This window comes from Pseudophryne corroboree, chromosome 2 (genome assembly GCF_028390025.1).
Source record: "Pseudophryne corroboree isolate aPseCor3 chromosome 2, aPseCor3.hap2, whole genome shotgun sequence".
Classification (NCBI taxonomy): domain Eukaryota; kingdom Metazoa; phylum Chordata; class Amphibia; order Anura; family Myobatrachidae; genus Pseudophryne; species Pseudophryne corroboree.
This window is the reverse complement of record NC_086445.1, coordinates 993798747-993823740: the sequence shown is the minus strand read 5'-3', so window position 1 is coordinate 993823740 and position 24994 is coordinate 993798747. Positions and strand designations below refer to the sequence as shown.

The 24994-nt window shown below is 47.2% G+C and overlaps 1 protein-coding gene, 1 non-coding gene and 1 pseudogene across 2 annotated transcripts in view; all 3 read left to right on the top strand.

Moving 5' to 3' along the window:
• PAXBP1 (PAX3 and PAX7 binding protein 1) overlaps positions 1 to 24994 on the top strand; it is a 100215-nt gene that overhangs the window by 14107 nt on the left and 61114 nt on the right. Inside the window, exons 2-4 of the mRNA XM_063956452.1 lie at positions 4577 to 4702; positions 5036 to 5206; positions 5451 to 5672. Coding sequence (XP_063812522.1) covers positions 4577 to 4702; positions 5036 to 5206; positions 5451 to 5672 — 519 coding nt within the window. The remainder of the gene's footprint in view (positions 1 to 4576; positions 4703 to 5035; positions 5207 to 5450; positions 5673 to 24994) is intronic.
• LOC135052838 (U2 spliceosomal RNA) lies at positions 8969 to 9159 on the top strand. The gene has a single exon (XR_010242298.1). It is a non-coding gene; the product is annotated as a U2 spliceosomal RNA (small nuclear RNA).
• On the top strand, positions 23888 to 24009 carry LOC135054181 (U5 spliceosomal RNA; annotated as a pseudogene).

Here is a 24994-nt window from a genome sequence, read left to right as displayed (position 1 = left end):
CCATTCGGCAGATTTCACGCAAGAACTTTTCAGTGGGATCTGCTGGACAAATGGTCCGGATCGCATCTTCAGATGCATCAGCGGATAACCCTATATCCAAGGACAAGGGTGTCTCTCCTGTGGTGGTTATAGAGTGCTCATCTTCTAGAGGGCCGCAGATTCGGCATTCAGGATTGGATGCTGGTGACCACGGAGCCCAGCCCGAGAGGCTGGGGAGCAGTCACACAAGGAAAAAATTTCCAGGGAGTGTGATCAAGTCTGGAGACTTTTCTCCACATAAATATACTGGAGCTAAGGGTAAATTTATAATGCTCTAAGCTTAGCAAGACCTCTGCTTCAAGGTCAGCCGGTATTGATCCAGTGGGAAAAACATCACGGCAGTCGCCCACGTAAACAGACAGGGCGACACAAGAAGCAGGAGGGCAATGGCAAAAACTGCAAGGACTTTTCGCTGGGCGGAAAATCATGTGATAGCACTGTCAGCAGTGTTTCATCCCGGGAATGGAAACTGGGAAGCAGACTTCCTCAGCAGGCACGACCTCCACCCGGGAGAGTGGAAACTTCATCGGGAAGTTTTTTCCACATGATTGTAAACCGTTGGGAAATACCAAAGGTGGACATGATGGCGTCCCGTCTGAACAAAAAACGGGACAGGTATTGCGCCAGGTCAAGAGACCCTCAGGCAATAGCTGTGGACGTTCTGGTAACACCGTGGGTGTACCAGTCGGTGTATGTGTTCCCTCCTCTGCTTCTCATACCTAAGGTGCTGAGAATTATAAGACGTAGAGGAGTAAGAACTATACTCATGGCTCCGGATTGGCCAAGAAGGACTTGGTACCCGGAACTTCAAGAGATGCTTACAGAGGTCTTATGGCCTCTGCCGCTAAGAAGGGACTTGCTTCAGCAAGTACCATGTCTGTTCCAAGACTTACCGCAGCAGCGTTTGTCGGCATGGCGGTGGAAAGCCGGATCCTAAGGGAAAAAGGCATTCCGGAAGAGGTCATTCCTACCCTGGTCAAAGCCAGAAAGGAGGTGACCGCACAACATTATCACCACATGTGGCGAAAATATGTTGCGTGGTGTGAGGCCAGGAAGGCCCCACAAAGAAATTTCAACTCGGTCGTTTCCTGCATTTCCTGCAAACAGGAGTGTCTATGGGCCTCAAATTGGGGTCCATTAAGGTTCAAATTTCGGCCCTGTCGATTTTCTTCCAGAAAGAATTGGCTTCAGTTCCTGAAGTCCAGAAGTTTGTCAAGGGAGTATTGCATATACAACCCCCTTTTGTGCCTCCAGTGGCACTGTGGGATCTCAACGTAGTTCTGGGATTCCTCAAATCACATTGGTTTAAAACCAGTCAAATCTGTGGATTTGAAGCATCTCACATGAAAAGTGACCATGCTCTTGGCCCTGGCCTGGACCAGGCGAGTGTCAAATTGGTGGTTTTTTCTCAAAAAAGCCCATATCTGTTTGTCCATTCGGACAGGGCAGAGCTGCGGACTCGTCCCCAGTTCTCTCCCTAAGGTGGTGTCAGTGTTTCACCTGAACCAGCTTATTGTGGTGCCTTGCACCTACTAGGGACTTGGAGGACTCCAAGTTGCTAGATGTTGTCAGGGCCCTGAAAATATGTTCCAGGACGGCTGGAGTCAGGAAAACTGACTTGCTGTTATCCTGTATGCACCCAACAAACTGGGTGCTCTTGCTTCTAAGCAGACTATTGCTAGTTGGATGTGTAATACAATTCAGCTTGCACATTCTGTGGCAGGCCTGCCACAGCCAAAATATGTAAATGCCCATTCCACAAGGAAGGTGGGCTCATCTTGGGCGGCTGCCCGAGGGGTCTCGGCTTTACAACTTGCCGAGCAGCTACTTGGTCAGGGGCAAACACGTTTGCTAAATTCTACAAATTTGATACCCTGGCTAAGGAGGACCTGGAGTTCTCTCATTCGGTGCTGCAGAGTCATCCGCACTCTCCCGCCCGTTTGGGAGCTTTGGTATAATCCCCATGGTCCTTTCAGGAACCCCAGCATCCACTAGGACGATAGAGAAAATAAGAATTTACTTACCGATAATTCTATTTCTCGGAGTCCGTAGTGGATGCTGGGCGCCCATCCCAAGTGCGGATTATCTGCAATACTTGTACATAGTTACAAAAATCGGGTTATTATTGTTGTGAGCCATCTTTTCAGAGGCTCCGCTGTTATCATACTGTTAACTGGGTTTAGATCACAAGTTGTACGGTGTGATTGGTGTGGCTGGTATGAGTCTTACCCGGGATTCAAAATTCCTCCCTTATTGTGTACGCTCGTCCGGGCACAGTACCTAACTGGCTTGGAGGAGGGTCATAGGGGGAGGAGCCAGTGCACACCACCTGATCGGAAAGCTTTACTTTTGTGCCCTGTCTCCTGCGGAGCCGCTATTCCCCATGGTCCTTTCAGGAACCCCAGCATCCACTACGGACTCCGAGAAATAGAATTATCGGTAAGTAAATTCTTATTTTTTTTAGGGCAGGGTGCTGATCATTGAGGAGGGCACATTTTCATTTTGAAGGGCACATTTTTGATGTGACTCTGTGCACAAAGCATAGCGCATATGTTTATAGTTTTTATACATATATATTCCCCTTAATGTATCATTTACCCCTACGTACATATAGGACACCCATGTAACACCCAACATCTGTACTGAGAAAAATACTATATTTGTCCAGTCTTCTTGAAAGAACGGCTACAGTATATACATAATAAGTAGATAATAATAAATGTCTCCTCCACTGCTGAAGCCGTTATAATCCTTATGCGTTATAAAACAGAAAAGTTAAGCAGAGGTAGTGTTCACTCTACAACTGACATGGGGCAGGGCGCCGGACTCCGGGGGCATATGTGCTCGTGCTCTGTGAATTAGGGGGCGTGGCCACGCCTACATAATTTTAGTGGGCGGTTTGGCCCACAGACGTTGTTGTAGGAGGCGTCCGTTGCCGGCGGCGTCACTGTTGGGGGTGTGCCCAGCACCTCCGTCGGTGCTGGGCTTCCCCCAGCTCTCCCATCTTTACACGCTGGGAGGGCAGGAGGCGGGCGGCTGTTCTAGCAGGGTGCCGCAAAAGGGGCAGGGCGGGTTTTGCCTTTTAAAAAACGGGCAGGGTGCGGCGCCCTGCTAAAACAGCCTAGAGTGAACACTACAGAGGGTTAAAATATACAGTATAGGTACAAAATAAGTCTGTTCTACTAAGGAAATAGTGTAAGCAGTACATGCTCACTGCTTACCCTGTTCTTTCCCTCTATATCAGAGTGCTGTGTTATGCCAGCAGCCACTGCAGTGATGCCATTTACAGTGCATCCTCTGCCATCCATTTCATTAAGGATAGAAATTGTTTCCAATTTCAGAGATAGGCAAGGAGTAGACAACTACATTGTAACATGCACTCTGACTGTTGCATTCTGTATACAAGGGGGCGATTTATGATCCTGCAGGGTGCTTTTTCACATTTCAAAAATGGGCAGGGTGCAGCACCATGCTAAAACAGCCTAGAAGGAACACTAAGATCTTATTCGTAGGTTGCAGTTCTACATGTGTAAACATTTACACCGCGTTAATTAAACACACACAAGCAGAATGTGAAGACTGCACTGTGTGTCACAGGTACTCGTTATTAAATAAATAGGAAGTGGAGCTATTACGTAGAACAATCTATTTACTCTCAGGTAATCCCAACGTCAGTGGTCGGATATTTATAGCACTGTGGTGGAAAAAAAACATCCAGTCTTCCAAGGTTATGAGTGAACCTGGACTCCACTCCCTAATTATCTACCTGTAGCCACTGTCCCTCTTCCCTGTATGTACATATGAGGTGTCTGCGTATAAGTAATAATGAGGACAAGGTCCCATATAAAAGGGTAACCTCTCACCTGAGCACCAACCTGCTCTATTCCTCTCCTGCCCCCTCTGGTCCCTTCTTATCATGTGACAAGTTGCGCTCCGTCCCGAATAAGCCCCTAAATTTGGTCTCTATTCTTCTGTGCATCCCACTGCTTTAAAGGGGGGTACACACAGAGGGATGTATGCTTCAATTCTAAGCAATCTGACTAGTGTCCTTCCATCCCCCCCCCCCCCCGCGCTCAGCACACATCGTGCTGAGTGGAGGGGGGGGGGGGAGATGTGTGCTGAGCGTTGTGTGATAGGTCGCTCAGCACACATCACCCCGTTTCCCCCCCCCCCCCCATCATTTCCATCTGTAATCTCTCCGGTCGTTTTTGCCCCTGCATACAGTAGTTGTAATGCGTATTGTTTATACTATACACCTTGTGATTTAAAATATTGTAAGTGTTAAAAGCACTAATCGGGACAATGATTATACACGTGGACTACTATTGGCAATAGTATGTGTTGGGGGGGGGGGGGGGGGAAGGGGGGCTGACCATGAATTCACTAGTGAGAATAGTACTGGTGCTGGATGTAGTCAGGCTAACTGTTGCCCTGAATTCCCTACCTGCAAATCTCTGCCCAGAGCTATAGATTTCTGATACTTTCTTTATTTGCATTTATCGTACTGAATGTCCTGCTTTTTGTTTTTTTCACATAGAAGAAGAAGTTTTTAAAATAAAGAAATCAACTCACAGCAAAAAAATTGCAAAACTTCTTAAAAAAGAATATAGAGATGACCTGGAGAAAGTGAGGCCCGGAAGTGACGGTTTCTCTGGATTGGATGGTAAGGACGAGATGCATTGGGTATTGGAGAATCGGCGAATGCGTTTTTATGTATTCCTGTCACCTGCGCACAGTAGAGGCAGCTAGATTGTGGGCTCAGCTAATATGAATCCTTTCAGCTCACTGAGAACTAGTAACACCCTGTGCCCATAGTCTGGAGGCATGGCAGCCCCTACTAAGTGTAGGTGATGGGTGGCAGTTACAAGTCTCTCCTTTTTCTCTAGCACCTCTTGAGTAATGTCTGATTTCTGGGGCTCAGGCTGCGCAGCAGTCGTCTGCGTTTCAGTCCACCTCTCTGTTTTTATTTATCGGTTTCTGTTTTCTTTTCTTCCAGGAGATCAGTCACACAAAAACGCAGCCTATAAAGATGGCATCCAAGACGAGGTGATGGCCGGCAGCGACCTGGGCGAGGAGGAGATGGAAGTAGAAAGTGAAAAGGAAGAGGAGAAGCCAAAAGCCGGCTCTTTCGCCAACTCTCTGTCCTCATTAAATGTTCTGCGTCCAGGTATTTCACCAGTGGTGATATAGACATTTGTAGCTGGCTGAAGCGATTAAAGTGGTGATTTGAAAATGCCCCATAACTGCCGGTGCTAGGGGAATGACAAAGACCATCTCCTGCTGCCAGGGCACATCTATAAGTCCAGGATTTAGCCACCCCTGTGTTAATAAGAGACTGCTTTAGAATTGACACAGTAACACGGGGTTCACAGTTCACCGATCATCTAATTTTATTTTTGTTTCTCCTTTAGGAGAGATCCCAGATGCAGCTTTTATCCACGCGGCTCGCAAAAAGAGGCAATTGGCTCGGGAACTTGGGGACGTGCCGTCTATAGATACTGACGGCGGGAAAAGCCGCCTGGTGCGCGAGGACGAGAACGATGCCAGTGATGACGAAGACGATGATGAGAAGAGGCGTATAGTCTTTTCCGTGCGGGAGAAGACGCAAAGGCAGAAGATAGCGGAGGAAATTGGTAGGTTATAGTGTGTAACCTCATACTCCCTTCACCCATTTTATGATTATTTAAATATATATATATATATATATATATAGACAACTAAACTGATTGGACCTTAGAAATAATTGCTAATTATTAACTCGGTAAACATGAAATATTTGCTGTTTGATAAATTTCCTGAAGATTGTATTGCTGTTATTTCTGCAGCGTGGTACACTGGTATTCCACAGGGAATAACATCAGGGTGTAGAGTTGGATCTTGATCCGAGGCACCAACAGGCTAAAGCTTTGACTGTTCCCAGGATGCATTGCACCGCCTCCTGGCACTGGAGCTCAGTTTGTAAGTAGGTGCCTGCAGAGAAGGCAGCTAACAGGTGGGGCTGCGCTAGGAAGCCCTGAAAAGAGCCTTTTAAGAAGACTTCAAGGGTTGCAGCACTATTTGTCAGGCTGACATTCTGTGCTACGGCTCCAACACCTCCCCAGCAGTGCTGCGTAATCCCGCAGCTGGGTTCCCGGGTACTTGCAGCGGAGGCGCACCGGTCATCATGCACACCACCGCTGACGCTCTCCAGGATCGCGTGGCTGCACATCAGGGAGGAGGTAAGAGGTCCCAGGAGAGGGACCGCGCCGCTGGTGTGGACACTGTACTGCACAGGGACCCCACTATATCCACCAGGGCAGGGGAGCACAGGCCGGATTTACTAAAATCTGTTTGGTGTAGGCTCCACAGTACCCGTGGTGAGGACCAGCATAAGAGAGAAGGCGCTGACCTGTAGCCCCTCCCCCAGCTCCGGGTGCCATCTACTGCTGGTGTACCCGCCCTGGAGCTGCATTTTTCTCTCCCTCACTCCCTGACAGAGATTTTGGCGCCATCTTTATTACTAGCTGGGCTGATCTCCAGGACTGCTGGGCACTGTCTCCTCTGTAAAGCCGCCTGCCTCATCAGCACTAGGCTTTTACAGACACTTAAGTATTGTACATGTCATTTTAGACAGTGTTAGTTAAGAACAAGTGTACTGCTATCTGAATATTTAGTACAAGTATTCTGTGATATACATCTAGTAGTTACTGTGCATTGTCATATCTATACCCATACATATCTATATGTAGTTTTACTAGTCCAGTGCAGTTTTATTGTTTATATGTAATAACTTCTGCATTGTACCTGTGACTGAGTGTGCCTGTAGCTGCTGTGTGGGATTCCATTCTCCTGTATCACATATTGCTATTCCGTGCCCTGAGGGAGTAGGTGCGTCAGGGTCATCTATCTATCTATCACCCCATATCGGTTAAATCCTCTGTTCTGTGTCCTGTATTTACGGTCACATTACATAGGGGGTTATTTGCAGGTATTTTGTTTGTCTGGCTATATTGTACTGTTACACCCTAAGGCTACATTCCCTATGCCTGCCACACAGGGCGGGAAATCCGCTGATGCTTCTGCATCCTGCAGTACTGATGCCAAGGATTTACCTGAGGGAGAAGTTTCTCTTTCATCCATCTGGGGGACGCTGCGCACTTACTAATGGGGTTAGAGTGTGTGGGATGGGAGTTTGGCACAGAACCTATAAAAAAACTAACTCCTCCCCCCTCTAACCCCTCCCATCTCCAGCCTGACCAGCAGATTACCTCAGTTTTAGTTTTGTGCCTTGGAGGAGAGGCACAGTTTCCTTTGCTCTTAGATTTTAGTAGGTTTTTGTTTCCTATCTGTTTTGATTTTATGTTTAGTCCCTGTATACAGGCGACAAGCATATTGTGAGTGGGGTTAAGTTATATAGAAGGCGGCTGTGTGCCTTATTTCTCACTCACCCAGCCTCTAGAAAGTCACCATGCCAGAGGTCTCTGGGGCTTTCTGTTACCGGACACAGCACCGAGGAGGCACTATATCAGGTAGGACAGACAACTTGCCCTGGCAGTGTTGGACAGTGTCCCATTATTACTATTTCCATTTAGACAGTGACGCGCAGCAGGGTACTGAGAGCGGCTAGGATCACGCCGCTGACATGCCGCTCACCGCTACTTCGGATCCTGCCATTTCCGCTTCAGGGCAGGCGGCGGCGGGACTGCAGAAGGGGAGCAGTAGTCGCGTCTGTATAACTGAAGGAGTTTTACGGCTGCTAAACAGGCCGTTCTCCTAAAGGGGCTTCCCGCCGTGCTCTTCCCGCATTGCCGGTCTTTACTGTTCCGCCCATCACTGTCTGTGGGGACGGACTCAACCAGCGGGCGCCATTTTACTACCCACTCCCTCTGTATCAACGCTGTCTGAACAGGGAACGCTGCACAACAGAGGAGGAGATTATCTGACAGAAACCTGACTCGCCCTGTTATTATACAGGCGGGGATCGGAAAATACAAGTGTTATTGGGTTAAATCGGAAATCTGCATCTCCCAATTTTATGTCTTGTCTGCCTATATTTCGGTAGTCTCACTGTAATAAAGTTATTTTTATCTCACCCTGTTTATTACACAGGCGGGGATCATTTCTTAACTAGTGTTGTGCTATTCTGACATAGACAACAGTTTTTTGTTTTTTACCTGTTTACAAACATCATGTTATAAAAGGAGCGTTATAGCTCAGTCGGTAGAACTGGACCACAGCACACAGAGTTAAGAGGAACATTATTGTGTGCTTTGGTTGTGGCCTTGTATATTCCATGGTCTGTAAACCAGCAAATCTCCTAAAGGAACGGCAAGTTCAGTAGTTTACTACACAGGAGCTCCAATAGCGTGGTGGGCTAATGCTGTGTATTGGCAAGATAGAGTACACAGGTATGATTCCCATATACATTTAATTGCATGTTCCCAATGTGGCTCCAGACTTCCTTAAGGTAGCACGGACACAGGTACCCCATGCTCCGGGACACTAGTTGCGGAGCAGCCGGGAGGGTTCCAGGGATCAGTTTATGCCTCTGTGGACCAGACACACCCCAATCCAGAATAATACGGATGGGGTAGTGGTTAGCATTGCTGCCTCACAGCACTGAGGCCATGAGCTTGTTTAAATAGAAGTATATGCGTATACCAAGCAGGTTTAAATTGCTCTACAGTCTTAGCCTCTACCACCGCTCATGGGAGGCTATTCCACTTATCCACTACCCCTTCTGTGAAGAAATTTTTTCCTTAAATTTTCCCTGAACCTAACTCCGTTCAGTGTATGCCCATAACTGTGTGAAGTTATATATGTATATATATTCCCTGTACTTGCAGGGATTGGGGTTCCAGGACCGGTCCACAAATACCGGTATTTTTTTGAGTCTACTTTTCCTTACACTATGTCAATGTAATGGGTCTGGTACTCTGTTTATTACTTAGCCGCTTCTTGGTCTTTTGGCTAAGATCAGGTGTAGTATCTATTCTTATCAGTTTAATATCTGATACGCCCCCTATCTGGGGGCCATGTATTAAATGGATTTTTAGAACAGGGAGATGGAAGAAGAGCTTGCTCTGTCCACTCCACGCATTGACCCGGTATTGCAGTACCTCCGGGACCGGTGCACCTTTCAAACAGACTTTTTCTATTTCTTGTACTCTATGTACTCATGAATTGCCAAATGGCTTGACAAAGCTCCTTAATCAGTTCATACTGTGCAATGAAGCTGGTCTTTGACAGACAATATAGCTCCTTTACTTCAGAGGCATTTTGAGGCTTCTTCTAAAGAAAATGGTGAGATAAATCCTGTCAGTGAGGATCCTTTAGGATAGAAATAAGAAATAATCTACTGAATTTCTTGGTTTCCACCTCTTCCTTCACGTTGAGAGAATGTGATGGAAGTCTGACTACACACCTGATGCAAAAAGTTTATATTTCCAGGGAAATGTGTCTGTCTCTAGTACATACTGTTTTCGGTTCAGTTTCGGTGTCTCATTATTAGAGACAGTACAGGTCGAGTATCCCATATCCAAATATTCCGAAATACGGAATATTCCGAAATACGGACTTTTTTGAGTGAGAGTGAGATAGTGAAACCTTTGTTTTTTGATGGCTCAATGTTCACAAACTTTGTTTAATACACAAAGTTATAAAACATATTGTATTAAATGACCTTCAGGCTGTGTGTATAAGGTGTATATGAAACATAAATTAATTGTGTGAATGTAGATACACTTTGTTTAATGCACAAAGTTATATAAAATATCTGCTAAAATTACCTTCAGGCTGTGTGTATAAGGTGTATATGTAACATAAATGCATTCTGTGCTTAGATTTAGGTCCCATCACCATGATATCTCATTATGGGATGCAATTATTCCAAAATACGGAAAAATCCCATATCCAAAATACCTCTGGTCCCAAACATTTTGGATAAGGGATACTCAACCTGTATTTCTTTATCCTTTTCGCTGATAAAGACACTGATCTAATGAAGGTTCCACTAATAATTAGTGGACGCATCCATCATGGGAGAGCCTAAGGCGACTGTCCTTTACTAAAGTACAGTATGTGACCTTAACAGTCATCACAGATTGACAACAGTGAGACCGTTATTATATTGGTATTCATTCTGACAGGAATATTACTACGCGCTCTCCTGGCTTATGCATGAATTTTTAAACCGTTTGCAGGTTGCATAATGCAAGTTGTCCATTCTTGTGGCAGCTGATCCTTTTCAAATTATCCATTGACAGATTTGGTCTCTCAGGCTCTATTCCCTATCTACTCAATGTTGCATCTTTCTTTTTCATCCACTAGGGGTCACTGGAGTACTCTTGGGATATGGACGGGCTTCCGTAGGAACACAGCACTGAATATTTAAATTTAGTAACACTCCACCCCTCCATATCCCTGAGCACTTACTCAGTGTTTTTTCTGTGCTGAACGTGGCAACACATGCTTAGCTGAAGTCACGGTTTTGTTGAAGAAACTTTTATTTTTAATTTTTATTTTTTCTACTGTTTGACCACATCCCTGTCCCCCTTCCAAAAGGCAGGGTCAGGGATAGTGCAGCTGCTGATTGCAGCACGGGCGTGTCGGGCCTCTCTGAAAGAGCTCCCTCACAGCCCTCACATCCTCCTGCACTGGCTGGCCGGCGCTTACTGAAAAGCCCCGTCGGAGCCTCCGCACGTCTGCAGGAGTGAGGTATGTGAAACGGGGCGGTCAGCTCCCGCTGCCGCCCCGACGTGTGGAGACATAGTGCTGGGTGACGGCAAGGAGCGGCTCTCCCCTCTCAGCCTCCGGCATCTTCCCGCTCAGGCGCCCGCCCATTCCACCCCGCTCAGGCGGCCGCACGTTCGTCCACAGACCTCCGTGCAGGCACCGCGGCTCTCTCCACTCAGGCGCCCGCACGTTCGGCCACAGACCTCCGTGCAGGCGCAGCGGCTCTCTCCACTCAGGCGCCCGCACGTTCGGCCACAGACCTCCGTGCAGGCGCCGCGGCTCTCCCCGCTCAGGTACCCGCCCGTTAGGCCACAGCCTCCGGCCAGGCACCTCGGAACGACCCTCACTTCGCCGCAGCGCTACCTTGGTAGCTGACACGCTATTATACAGGAGCCCACCGCTGGGACACACGAGGCACATAGCGCTCTACGATACCCGCTGGGGGCCCACACGCTGCGCTGCCGCTGTAATAAGATAAACAGCCATTACAGGGGGGACATATCAGTGAAATACTGCAGCAGCAGAGGGATTATTACAGTATAATCAGTGAATGCAGCACTGTGATTATATGTATAAGTATAGCAGGGCAGCCATTTTTAACATGCTTCCTGTGTCTTCCTCTGTGATTCCAGAACGTTCCTGTCCTACATCTCTTCTCCACCGGAGGCGCAGGGGTGTTCGTGGGAATTTGGGATCAAAATTTATAGTACTGGCCACGTGTATTGCACTGGGCCAGATATATATACAGAGCCACCTTATTGCTATTTTACTGAGTCGTGCAGGTGTCTGTGTTTTGTGTATTGTATTGTCTGTCGCCATAATGAGTAAGGCACCAGCAAAAACTAAAAAGCATATTTGCAAAGTATGTGGCAGTGTGTTACCGGATGGATCTACCACATGTAACGTATGTTTTGTGGATTCCGTTCAGAATACCATTTCTGCTCCGGTTTTGCAACCAATTTCATCACCGGATCCTCCGTGGGGTATGTTAGTAAATGTACTGGAGAAATTTCAGACAGAAATGACCGCTGCTCGTCTGGAGCGAGAAACGCTAAGATCTGAGTCTAGGGTGAGACCGCCAGAACTACCGGAGGCGTCTCAGCCTTGCGTAGGGTCCAAATCCATTTTGGGCAAACGGGATAATTTTCATATGTCTTATGATTTTCCAGTGTCTGCTATGTTGCAGTCTGACGATTCCATCCCAGACCTCACGGAACACGATGAGGGGGAGGAGGGCGAAGTGGAGTCAGACGGCGAGGATGTTAACAGTTCCGGCATTGATGATCTCATCAGAGCGGTACGGCAGTCGCTAAGGTTTCCTGAAGCTGAGCAGCCTCTCACCAATGATCAGGTCATATTTACTAAACGACGGAAGACGCCAGTAAGTTTTCCTGTGTCGGATTCTCTAAATCAGATGTTAGTAGAATCCAGACAGAATCCAGATAAACGGTTTTCTATACCTCGCAGATTTAAGTCTAGTTATCCGTTTCCAGAATCGGTAACGGGTACATGGGAGAATCCACCAATAGTTGATTCTTCAGTGTCAAAGCTTACCAAGAAATTAACCATACCAGTGCCATCAGCTACTACGCTTAAAGATCCGTCAGATCGTAAGATAGAAACTATGCTTAAATCCATGTATGTAGCAGCAGGTGTGATGCTAAGACCTGGATTGGTTGGCATTTGGGTCACTAAGGCGCTCATAATATGGCTTACAGAACTCAAATCGGCTTTACATGACGAAAACCTGATAATTCAGGTGAATCAAATGATTGAGGCTGTAGAGTATCTCTGTACAGCGTCTACTGACGTCTGTCAGCTCACTTCTCGTATTTCATCTTCGCTAGTTACGGCACGAAGAGCACTCTACCTGCGTACTTATCAAGCGGAGGCAGAGGTCAAACGAAGTATAGAGGCGTTGCCTTACGATGGCAAGAAGTTGTTTGGTCCAGAATTGGACGCATGGATTAAGGAGGCTACGGGAGGTAAGTCTGTGTTCTTACCATTGCCTCCACCTGCGCCAAGAAGAAGGTACGCTGGACCTTCGTTCAAATCCTTTAGACCTCAGCCCTTTCGAGGACGTGGCAGAGGATCAGCCACGCCTGCTAGACGTGGTCGAGGACGTGGTTTCCATCAAACCAACACAACTCGCCAAGACGCTAAGGTTACCGACAAGCCAGTGGCATGACGGGTTACCAGCCCATCTCGGATCTCCAATTGTGGGAGCACGCCTTCACACGTTCCATGGGGCGTGGTTCCACACGTCCGCGGAGGGCTGGATTCGCAATTTAGTGTTAAAAGGTTACAAAATAGAGTTCGACTGTCTTCCGCCTCTGCGGTTTTTCAAGACAGGTTTGCCTCTGTCAGACGACAAGAGGACAGTTTTGCAAATTGCCATTCAGTCCTTACTGGATTCGGCAGTGTTGATTCCGGTCCCTGTACACCAACAGGGTCAGGGTTATTATTCAAGTCTATTTGTGGTCCCGAAGCCGGATGGCTCAGTCAGACCAATATTGAACTTAAAGGGCCTCAATCAGTACGTAACTTACTACAGATTCAAAATGGAGTCTCTACGGTCGGTGATTGCGGGGTTAGAGACCAAGGAATTTATGATTGCGCTAGACCTCAAGGATGCGTACTTACACATTCCAATTTGGCAGCCTCATCAGAAATTCTTACGATTTGCAATACGCCAAAACCATTACCAGTTTCAGGCTCTGCCGTTTGGCCTGTCATCAGCGCCTCGGGTATTCACCAAAGTAATGTCTGTGATGATAGCTCACCTCAGATCCCTGGGAGTGACGATAGTTCCGTATTTAGACGATCTGCTCATCAAAGCTCCGTCTCAACAGATACTTACCCAACATGCGCTGCTAACTTACAATGTACTGGTTCACCACGGTTGGATTGTCAATTTCAAGAAATCACATCTGATTCCGTCTCAACGCCTTCAGTTCCTAGGTATGATTCTCGATACGGTCAATCAAAGGATTTACCTACCACAACAGAAAGTACAAATGCTACGCCATCTAGTACAATTAGTACTCAAACCACGCACAGTGTCGGTACACTTGTGCATTCGCCTGTTAGGCACAATGGTGGCAGCTTTCGAGGCGCTTCAGTTCGGGAGATTTCACTCTCGTCCATTTCAGCTGAACGTGCTTGCCCAGTGGTCGGGCTCGCATCTGCAGATTCACCACAGAGTGATGTTGTCACCAATAGCAAGAGTTTCTCTGCTATGGTGGCTCAAGGAACACAATTTAACCGCAGGAAGACGGTTCGGAGTTTGCAATTGGATAATTCTAACTACGGACGCCAGTCTCAGAGGTTGGGGAGCGGTAATTCAAAATTGTCAGCTCCAGGGTCTCTGGGCGGATCACGAAAAATTGCTGTCAATAAATGTTCTAGAACTCCGCGCGATTTTCAATGCGCTACGACAAGCGGTGCACATGGTTCGCTCTCAGCCTGTCCAAGTGCAGTCGGACAATGCGACAGCGGTCGCATACATCAACAAACAAGGAGGAACGAGAAGCCGCATGGCAATGCGGGAAGTAGCTCGAATCCTCAATTGGGCAGAATACCACCAGGTGATATTGTCGGCCGTGTTCATTCCGGGAGTGGACAACTGGGAAGCGGATTATCTCAGTCGTCGGGATCTTCACCCAGGCGAATGGTCATTAAATCCAGAAGTGTTTCACATGTTGGTTCAGCGATGGGGTTATCCTCAGGTGGACCTGATGGCATCTCGACACAATCATCAAACGCCCCAGTATGTGTCCAGAACAAGAGATCCAAAGGCAGTCGCGGTGGATGCTCTCACTGTCGCGTGGCCGTACAGTCTGGTGTATCTGTTTCCACCGTTTCCGCTGCTCCCTCTGGTGCTAAAACGGATCAAAAGAGAGTCGCTCACAGTCATACTAGTGGCGCCTCATTGGCCTCGGAGAGCTTGGTTCTCGGATCTTCGAGGATTACTCGCAGACGATCCGTGGCCACTCCCGATACGTCCAGACCTGTTACAACAGGGTCCTTTTCTTTACCCCGATTTAGCGCGGCTGCGTTTGACGGGGTGGCTGTTGAGACCGCCCTCTTAAAAAGAGAGGGCATTCCAGATTCAGTTATACCAACCATGTTACGGGCTAGAAAGCCGGTTACGGCAGCTCATTATTACAGAATATGGCGTGCCTATATAGGTTGGTGTGAAGCTCGGAAATTTCCGACATCAGCTTTCAAGTTATGCCGCCTTTTGTTGTTTCTACAATCAGGCTTAGATGGAGGATTGCGTTTATCTACACTAAAGGTGCAGGTATCTGCTTTGTCAATTTACTTTCAAAGACGATTGGCTCTATTGCCGTCTATACGCACCTTTCTCCAAGGTGTAATCAGGGTACAGCCTCCTTTCATTCCACCTACAGCGCCATGGGACTTGAATCTGGTTTTGGAGTTCTTACAGTCTTCATATTTTGAACCCTTACAACAAGTGGATATAAAGTTTCTCACTTGGAAAACAATTTTTCTCTTAGCCTTAGCTTCGGCAAGGCGTGTTTCGGATTTGGGTGCCTTGTCCTGCAAGCCACCGTATTTGGTGTTTCATGATGACAGAGCGGAACTTCGGACGAATCCCGCCTTCTTACCAAAGGTAGTGTCATCTTTTCACATCAATCAACCAATAGTAGTTCCTGTGTTGACAGCACATTCTGGAACTCTGGATGTGGTTCGTGCGTTACGCGTTTATGTAACCCGAACGTCTTCAGTTCGTAAGACGGATACGTTATTTGTTCTCTATGATGCTGCCAAGATGGGTTGGCCAGCATCTAAACAAACTTTATCCAGATGGATAAAACTGACCATACGCCAGGCTTACCTTCATGCTAGGTTACAACCGCCTACGTCAGTAACCGCTCATTCCACACGTTCTGTGGGAACTTCATGGGCAGCTGGTCGTGGGGCTTCTGCGACGCAGCTTTGCCGGGCGGCTACATGGTCTTCAGTGCACACGTTTGTGCGCTTTTACAAGTTTGATACTTTTGCGGCATCAGCATCTAGCTTTGGCCGCCTAGTGTTACAAGTGCCAAACTGCTCTCCCGCCCACGGGGGAAGCTTTGGTACGTCCCAAGAGTACTCCAGTGACCCCTAGTGGATGAAAAAGAAAATAGGATTTTGGTACTTACCAGGTAAATCCTTTTCTTTGAATCCATAGGGGTCACTGGACGCCCACCCAGAGCAGTTTACTTACTTGGGGTTAGTTCTGAGGATCTTATGGTAACACATTTTCACCGACTGGTTCAAGTTACAAGTGCTGGTTAGGGTGTCAACTGTTAGTTGTCAGTAACGTTATGGGTTAACTTCGTTATTGTCAGTTATGTTATATGTAATACTCCATTATTAACCTCTCTTAATTCCTGTTCGGCTCAGTAAAAAACACTGAGTAAGTGCTCAGGGATATGGAGGGGTGGAGTGTTACTAAATTTAAATATTCAGTGCTGTGTTCCTACGGAAGCCTGTCCATATCCCAAGAGTACTCCAGTGACCCCTATGGATTCAAAGAAAAGGATTTACCTGGTAAGTACCAAAATCCTATTTTTCCCTGGCTATGACACCCTTCTATTCATTATGGTTGCGAATCGTGAAATTCTGCTTCCAAATTACAACGTACTTTGCAGGCAGGAGCAAATAACTCTATCAGTAAGGTGTATGCCTGCGGTATAACAGGTCGTGGGTTCTCATCCTGAGTAAATAGCTGAAAAATGGGTATTTTAACCTATGTCAGGAAAATGTGTATTCTTTTGGGAGGCATTTGTCTGCCTAGAACACGGCCTTCCGAGGTGCCCTCTGCAGGGGCCACGGAGTCGGACACGCTGGTTCCCAGTGGGGAAGATACCAACTTTCTCAGAGTCCACTGGTCCATTGGTTGTAGTGAATTTGTATCACGAACATATATTCTGAATCTTGGGGAACACGTACCAAGCAAAATTCTTTAGTGCCCATCTTGTTTATGTTGCATCCAAGAGACGGGCTCTAATCATTGCAGTCTGTTCGCTATCCGCCACAGGAGTATTCAGTCCAATCCTTTTCCCATCATCTGGGCATCGCTGCCATTTTGGGTCAGTTGTTAAAAAAAAAAAAAAAAAAAAAAAAAAAAAGAGCTCTGTCTCATGCACTTCGTTCTACAGCGGACCTTGGTTCTGGATTTCTTCCTTCGCAGATGATGTTATTCATGGGTGGTATTCTTTTCGATACCTGGTATCTCGAACTTTGGAGGAGTGCAGGATTTACTGACCAGAATAGATTCAGGGGTCAGGCATACACTTCCTCTGCAGGACAGTGGTGATTTTACAGGTGGCTCCATTCCCCCGATCTTCTGCCGGGTTTCTTCAATCTCAGTTTCAATGTTATTAATCTCAGGCAGGATTGAGTTTACATAAACAGCAGTTAGCTTCTCAATTAAATACGAAGATATTTTCATTGGTCGATCTTTTCGTTACACAATACAGATCTGACTCATAGGACTTCATTCTGTCTCGACATGGAGGGTCATACCTACAGTCAAAAGTTTCACACATTACGGTTTTTGGTTTCAACTCTGTCATTTTCAATGAAACTGATGTCCGAAGTGGAAATGTCACTTCCGATCTACGGGCGATCTACAACGCCTTGACTCCAGCTCAATGTCTTCTATAAGGTCTGTCCACTGTGGCCTATATCAATTGTTCTGTGGCACTTGTAGCTGGAGAGCCATCGGAACAGTATCTAACATATGCAGAGGGCGGAATTTTGGATTCCGGCAATATCTGTCATCTCCAGTTGCAGAATGGGCAACTGGTGAGCGGACTTCCTGGATCGTCAGGCTGTTCTTCCTTAATGTATGTGAAATCAGCTGGGATTTCTGGCTTTGGTGTGTCTATGACTAGCCGACATAGACCTCAGGGCTTCCTTGGTACTGTGATCGCTCCGGGGATCCTCTTGTGGCAATCATGGATGCTGTGTCAGCTCCTTCTCACTTTCATCTAGCATATTTATTCTACCTCTGGCAAAATCTAGTGAGTACTTCAACGCATTTGACCAGTGGCTCTTTCGGTTTTCCTAATCCGCTTCGGATTTGCCTGTTGACTATGTTCTGCAATGCTTCAGGCCAGGGTGACCAGGGCTCCTTACAGGGTACCTTTCCGGCCAGCTTTCCACTCTCAAACTTTGCGTCATCAACGGGCTTTTGTCTCTTCTGACTGTGACGGCGTGATTGTGGAGAACAACGTCATCAAGCCCTACTACGTTTCTGGGTCTCTAACCAATCACAATGCCAGAACACTTGTCATCGTTGGTGTGTATTTAACGGTCACTCAGCTGGAGTTCTTAGTCCTTTCAGCCTCTTATCTTTTCTGCAACACAGTTGTCAGAGCTACATTGTCTTCTTGTCTTAGGAGACAGGGTTCTGCTCTAGAATTTACTTTCCAGAATGGCTCCTGTTTCTCCTTTCCGGCCTCTGGACTCTTGTTGAGTTGCGGTTTCTTTTCTCTTACAGTGTTTTTGTTTATGCAGTTAGGGTGGTTTTACTTACAAACCACAAGTTGTAGTTGTTTTTTCCTCTCCAACACATTGTGCTTTCTGTGTCGTCCCGGGCTCATCCGGGGCGGGTCGGTAATTGGCCTTATTGGTTGTCGTTCGAACCTTACATATTACCTTGTTGGGTTTGTTTGCTGCGCCCAAGCGTGGCTGGCTGACCTCTAAGAACACGGTGACGTGCTGGGTTAATTCTGCTATTCAGCAGGCTTATGTTTCTTAGGCGTTGCCTGTTCCTGATTCCTTAGGGGCTCATTCGACTCGACCTGTTGGAGTCTCTTGTGCTGTTCGCGGCGGTGTATTTGTCAAACAGCTGTGTAGAGCGGCGACCTGGTAGTCCGTACATACCTTCACAAGGTTCTTCAGTTTTTCATACTTTTGGTTTGGAGACTGCCTCTGTTGGGCATCAAATTTTGCAGACTGCTATGTCGTCTGTATCTCCCTCCTCTAATTAGCTTGCTTTGGGAAATCCCATTAGTAAGTGCGCAGCGTCCCCCAGATGGATGAAAGAGAAATAGGGATTTTTGTTTACTTACCGTAAAATCTCTTTCTCTGATTCCATCTGGGGGACGCTGCGCACTTACTAATGGGGTTAGAGTGTGTGGGATGGGAGTTTGGCACAGAACCTATAAAAAAAACTAACTCCTCCCCCCTCTAACCCCTCCCATCTCCAGCCTGACCAGCAGATTACCTCAGTTAACGTTTAGCAAAGCCGGAAAAGGCAGAACAGAACATATATACGGGAGGGATCGCAGCGTCCCCCAGATGGAATCAGAGAAAGAGATTTTACGGTAAGTAAACAAAAATCCCTATTTTAGCTGCTGGTTCAGGTGCTGAGTGCCATACACCTGGTCAACCTGCAGCACCTATGGCCAATCAGGACCCAACTTGGGCAGCGTTCTCAAGTATGCTGACTACACTTGTGACGCGTCTTACGCCCCCTGTGGGACCTCCTGTGCCATTGCAGCCACATACTGTCCCTGTAGTATATCCGCCCTGGGCGGATACTCTGTCTACCCAATTACAACAATTAAATCAATCTTTGGCTAGACAAAAGTCTACCCCACGCACCTCTGGGGTCAAGGGGTCATCTAAGCGGGCCATTTCTTCCTCACAATCCACTAATTTTTCCAGATGAGGATGGGGAATATACTGATCCGTCAGACACTGATACAGCTGCTTCTGATGAGGAATCTACAACCCAGGTTGATGATCCTGACCTAGTGGAGGCTATTAAGCTAATTCTTCAAATAGATGATGACATTGAGCCTACTACTGCGTCTAAGAAACCAGATAAGTTCAAACGTCAGAAGGTTACTAAAGTAGTCTTACCACATTCTGACCATTTAATTGACCTACGTATGTAATCCTGGTCGTCACCAGGAAATACATTTTCTCTGTCTAAAAAGATGCTAGCTCGTTATCCTATTCCTGCGGAGTTGAGTGACAAGTGGGAAACTCCACCGCTGGTGGACTCTCATGTCGCCCATCTTGTGGTGTCCTCTACTCTGCCTGTCACCACTGTCACCTCACTGAAGGAACCGACGGATAAGCTTGTGGAGGGATGCCTGAAGTCTATTTACTCCCTTACGGGTGCTGTACATAGACCCACTATGGCAGCCTGGGCTGCGAAAGGTATTGAAGCATGGGTTCAGGCAATTGAAGATGAGCTGGCTCAGGATTTTTCTGACACTGCCAGACCGTATCTGTCCTATATTACCACAGCCTCCCACTATATTCAGGATGCGTCCTCTGATGCAGGTGTAATGGCGGCCAAGGCTTCTACTACGTCTGTCCTGGCTCGTCGAATTAAGTGGTTGAGGTCCTGGAATGTGGACCTGGATTCCAAGAAGACCTTGGAGGTGCTCCCTTTTAAGGGAAACATCCTATTTGGGGAGAATCTGAACAAGATTGTAACTGACTTGGCTACTGCCAAGACTGCGTGTCTCCCAAATACTAATCCTTCTGCGCCGAAGACCACCTTTCGTTCCTTTCGACCTCCAGGGAAAGCAAAGGGTCAAGCGTATGAGCGACAGGCTCGTGCTTCCAAAACCACTAACTAAATCTAAACAATCCTGGGCTGCCCGTCAGCCTGCTTCCAAACAAGACAAGCCTGCTGCATGATGGGGCGGGCCTCCCCCTGGGGGACCCCACGGTGGGAGGCCGACTTCTGCAGTTCGCCCAGGCCTGGTTAAAGACCACTTTGGACTCCTGGGTGCAGGAAGTTGTCTCTCACTGGTACGCAATCTCTTTCAAGAGACGTCCCCCTCGCTAGTTTTGCACAACGGTAATCCCTGCGGGATCCGTTAAAAGTGCAAGCTCTACACTTGGTTGTACAATCCCTCCTGGACACAGGATTGGTCGTGCCGGTACTTCTGTCCCAGAGAGGCAGGTGATACTATTCGACCCTGTTTCTAGTTACGAAGCCAAATGGGTCCTTCCGGCCTATACTTAATCTCAAATCATTGAACAAATTTACGGGAGTGTCCAAATTCTGTATGGAAACTCTGCGCTCTATTGTACTGGCCGTGCGTCCAAAGATTATATGGTATCCCTGGACAAACGGGATGCTTACCTGCATACTCCTATTGCCATGTCGCAGTATCTGCGGTTTCCTATTGGCAACCTACATTATCAATTCCAGGCCCTGCCATTTTGATTGACCACGGCCCCTCGGATATTCACCAAGGTAATGGCCGTGATGACAGCTCATCTCCGTCGTCGGGTAATCAGAATCCTGCCGTATCTGGACGACTTACTGATCCTGGCGAACTCCCAAGAGGTTCTCCTCAGTCATCTGGAACTGACCATCTAATTCCTACAAGCCCACGGGTGGCTCATCAACTGGAAAAAGTCCTCGCTGGTCCCTGCTCGGAGCATGGTGCACCTGGAGGCACTGCTGGACACACAGGGGGTCATTCCAAGTTGTTCGCTAGCTGCTTTCGTTTGCTGCGCAGCGTTCAGGCAAAAAAAAACGGTACTTCTGCTCATGCGTATGCGGCGCAATGCGCATGTGCGTCGTACTATTACAACAAACGATGTAGTTTCACACAAGGTCTAGCGAAGCTTTTCAGTCGCACTGCTGGCCGCAGAGTGATTGACAGGAAGAGGGCGATTCTAGGTGTCAACTGACCGTTTTAAGGGAGTGTTAGAAAAAACGCACGTGTGCCAGCAAAAATGCAGGCATGGCTGGGCGAACGCATGGCGTGTTCGTGACGTCAAAACAGAAACTGAACAGTCTGAAGGGATCGCAAGCGCGGAGTAGGTCTGAAGCTACTCTGAAACTGCACAAAATTATTTTGTAGCCGCTCTGCGATCCTTTCGTTCGCACTTCTGCTAAGCTAAAATACACTCCCAGTGGGAGGCGGCATAGCGTTTGCACGGCTGCTAAAAACTGCAAGCGAACAACTCGGAATGACCACCACAGCCCGAGATTGTTTCCGTCTCCAGAGAAAGACCTGAAACTTCAGGACCGGATCAGATGAAGTAGAGTCTTCATCCGGAAGTCTTTCGACTCCTAGTGGACAAGTGGGGCCTACCAGATGTAGACCTGATGGCATCTCGACACAATCACAAGGTTCCGGTCTTCGGATCAAGGACAAGGGATCCTCAAGCAGCGTTCGTGGATGCACTGGCAATTCCATGGAACCTTTGGCTGCCATACGTGTTCCCTACAGTGTCACTCCTGCCCAGGGATCTACGGGAGTTCAAGCAAGAAAGATGAATACTACTTCTAGTCGCTCCAGCGTGGCATTGGTTCTCAGACCTGCAGCGTCTATCGATAGAGCGTCCTCTTGTACTTCCTCGACGCCCAGACATCCTCGTTCAGGGCCCTTGTGTCTATCCAGACCTGGCCAGACTGGCTTTGACGGCGTGGCTTTTGAAGCTTCACTCCTGAGGGCCAAGGGATTCTGGGAGGCGGTTATTCTATGTTGAAGGCCCGCAAGCCGGCTTCTGCAAGGATTTATTACAGGGTCTGGAACTCTGACTTCACATGGTGTGCTGCTAAGAATTATGATGCCTATTTGTTCAGTACTTCTAGGCTTTTGGCTTTTCTGCAACAAGGCCTAGATTTAGGCCTTCGTCTGGCCTCCCTCAAGGTTCAGATATCTGCCTTGTCTTTATTAATTTTTCATTTTGATTTTTTTTTTTTAATTTTTAATTTTACACTTAGCACATCCCTTCCCAGTTTCTGGAAAAACATGGGTCCGGGATGGTGCCGCTGCAAGGCAGCGCATGGCGTGTCGGTCCTCACAAAGAGCACCCTCACAGCCACAGGCAGCCCACTGTCTCCTGCAACAGCTGGACGGAGCTTACAGAAAGAAGCCCCGTCACAGCCAGGAAGAAATGATCAAAGAGCTGGACGGAGCTTACATAAAGAAGCCCCGTCACAGCCAGCAAGAAGTTATCAAAGACGAGCTGGACGGAGCTTACAGAAGAAGCCCCGTCACAGCCAGGAACAAGCTGGACGGAGCTTACAGAAAGAAGCCCCGTCGCAGCCAGGAACAAGATGACTTGAAAGCTGGACGGAGCTTACACAGGGAAGCCCCGTCGCAGCCTTGAATAGGAGGAAGGTAAGCTGGGGAACGGGGCGGTCAGCGCAGGCTGCCGCCCCGCTAGGTGGGTCACAGTGAATGCCGCTTCCACGCACCGCCCGCCACAGCGCCCAGCCGCTACGTCTGAGACTCGCTCCAGACGGCAGCGCTACGTACGCCCGTCCCAGCCGCTCCGTCCGGCCGACAACATCCACCCGCAGACGCTCACTAACAGCGTTAACAGGGTGACAACCGGGCCGCTGCTCCGTCCGACCGCCCAGCACCGCAGATGCCAGCCTCCCTGCAAGCCTCCCTGCAAGTCTTCCCGGCTGTTCCTGAGAAGACACAGTGTTACAGGGGGGAAGGGGGGCGGTGGAATCGGGCGACTCACTGCTGAAAGGGTATGTAAAATACATATATAAACAGCAGTTATATATGCAGCTAGATGTGACAGTAAATAATGCAGACATGTATTATAACCTGTCCTGTGATATCAGAATATTAATGATTATCATGTATAATAGGCTATTGAGCCTATATATATTAATATCTGTGATGATCACTGTATAATAGGCTATTGAGCCTATATTAATGTATGTGATTATCACTGTATAATAGGCTATTGAGCCTATATATTAATATCTGTGATTATCAAATAGGCTATTGAGCCTATATTAATGCTGTATAATAGCCTATTGAGCATATATATAGTAATGTCTGTAATTATCATAGGCTATTGAGCCTATATATATATATATATATATATATATATATATATATATTTATTCATAGAGCATGTGTTGTACCCATACTGTGATTATACTGTATAAGAGGCTATATTAACACTGAACAATTGTAACTTGTTCAGGTGATTATCACAGTCAGCATGGCAAAGGGGCCATTTTAACATGCTTCCTGTTGTTTTTCCAGTTTGTAATTCTGGAACATTCCTGCCCTACATCTCTAAGCCACCAGAGGCGCAGGGGTGTTAGTGGGAATTTGGTTCGGGTTTCACATGCCCATGTGAATTGCTTTTCACATAAAGAATACTCTGGTTTCTCTTCAGATCGAATAAAGCTTTCGCTTTTTACTACAGATTTCCGTTGAGAGCAACAACCATGAGTTTCATATAAATATGCTTTTCAGCAATAAAATATATATATATGATAATAACTTCAATAAGTCGTGCAAGTGTCTGTCCGTTGACTATTGTGGTGTCTGTCTGCATAGCGAGTAAGGCTCTAGCGCAGACTAAAAATTGCATTGGCAATTCAAATTAAAAGAGCGGTAACGGAGTCTCGGAAGTTACTCCACCAGCACTAACGAAGGACAGTCTTTCCAAAGGGCCAATTTCCCTTTGGGTACCAGGGTGTTTATTTAACTGGTCTTATAATTTAATGCACGATTCTATGTCAAATCTCACACCGATAACTACGAGTGAGAAGGGTACATTAGTCCAGCACTCAGATAGTGCGGCCCAGTGAGTCAGACTGAGTAGACTCTAACCACTATTTAATCGTTTCCAAAATGACGCGATCCGCCATTGGTAAATGCGTCTGTGTCAAACATTATAAAGACCCAAGATACATTTGGGTCACTAGACTATGTATGGAAACAATAAACTGTTAAAAGAAGCTGCAGAGTATATCTGTAAAGCTTCTGCTAACGCCGGTTACTTCGATTCTCACTTTTCATCGTCGCTAGTTTAAGCGCGACAAGGCCAGAGCTTGTTTGGTCCTAAATTTGATATTCAGCCATTACCGCATCCAGTATCAAAACGGAAATACTGGTGCCGGCGTTTAATCCCTTTAGACTTCAGTTTTTTCAAGGCGGTGGTACAAAACAGTCACGCCTTGTAACGACAGGACGCTACAGTCAGCAAGCCAGTGGCTTGATGACATCTTAGGCCATCTCCATTTTCCAATGTGGAAGCGCGTCTTTACACGTTACATTTGCGGGGTTTCCAGACATCAACTCATGGATGTCTCAGTTATTTACAGATTAAAGGATAAGACTGCCTCTGTCGAACGGTTTGGCAGGTTGCCATTTAGTCTCTGCTAGTTTTCAGCTGTCTTTATAACCAGGCAGTAGTACACCAACAGAGTCAGGGTTACTTATTCCCCTCTGTTTGGGGTAACAAAACCAGACAGCTC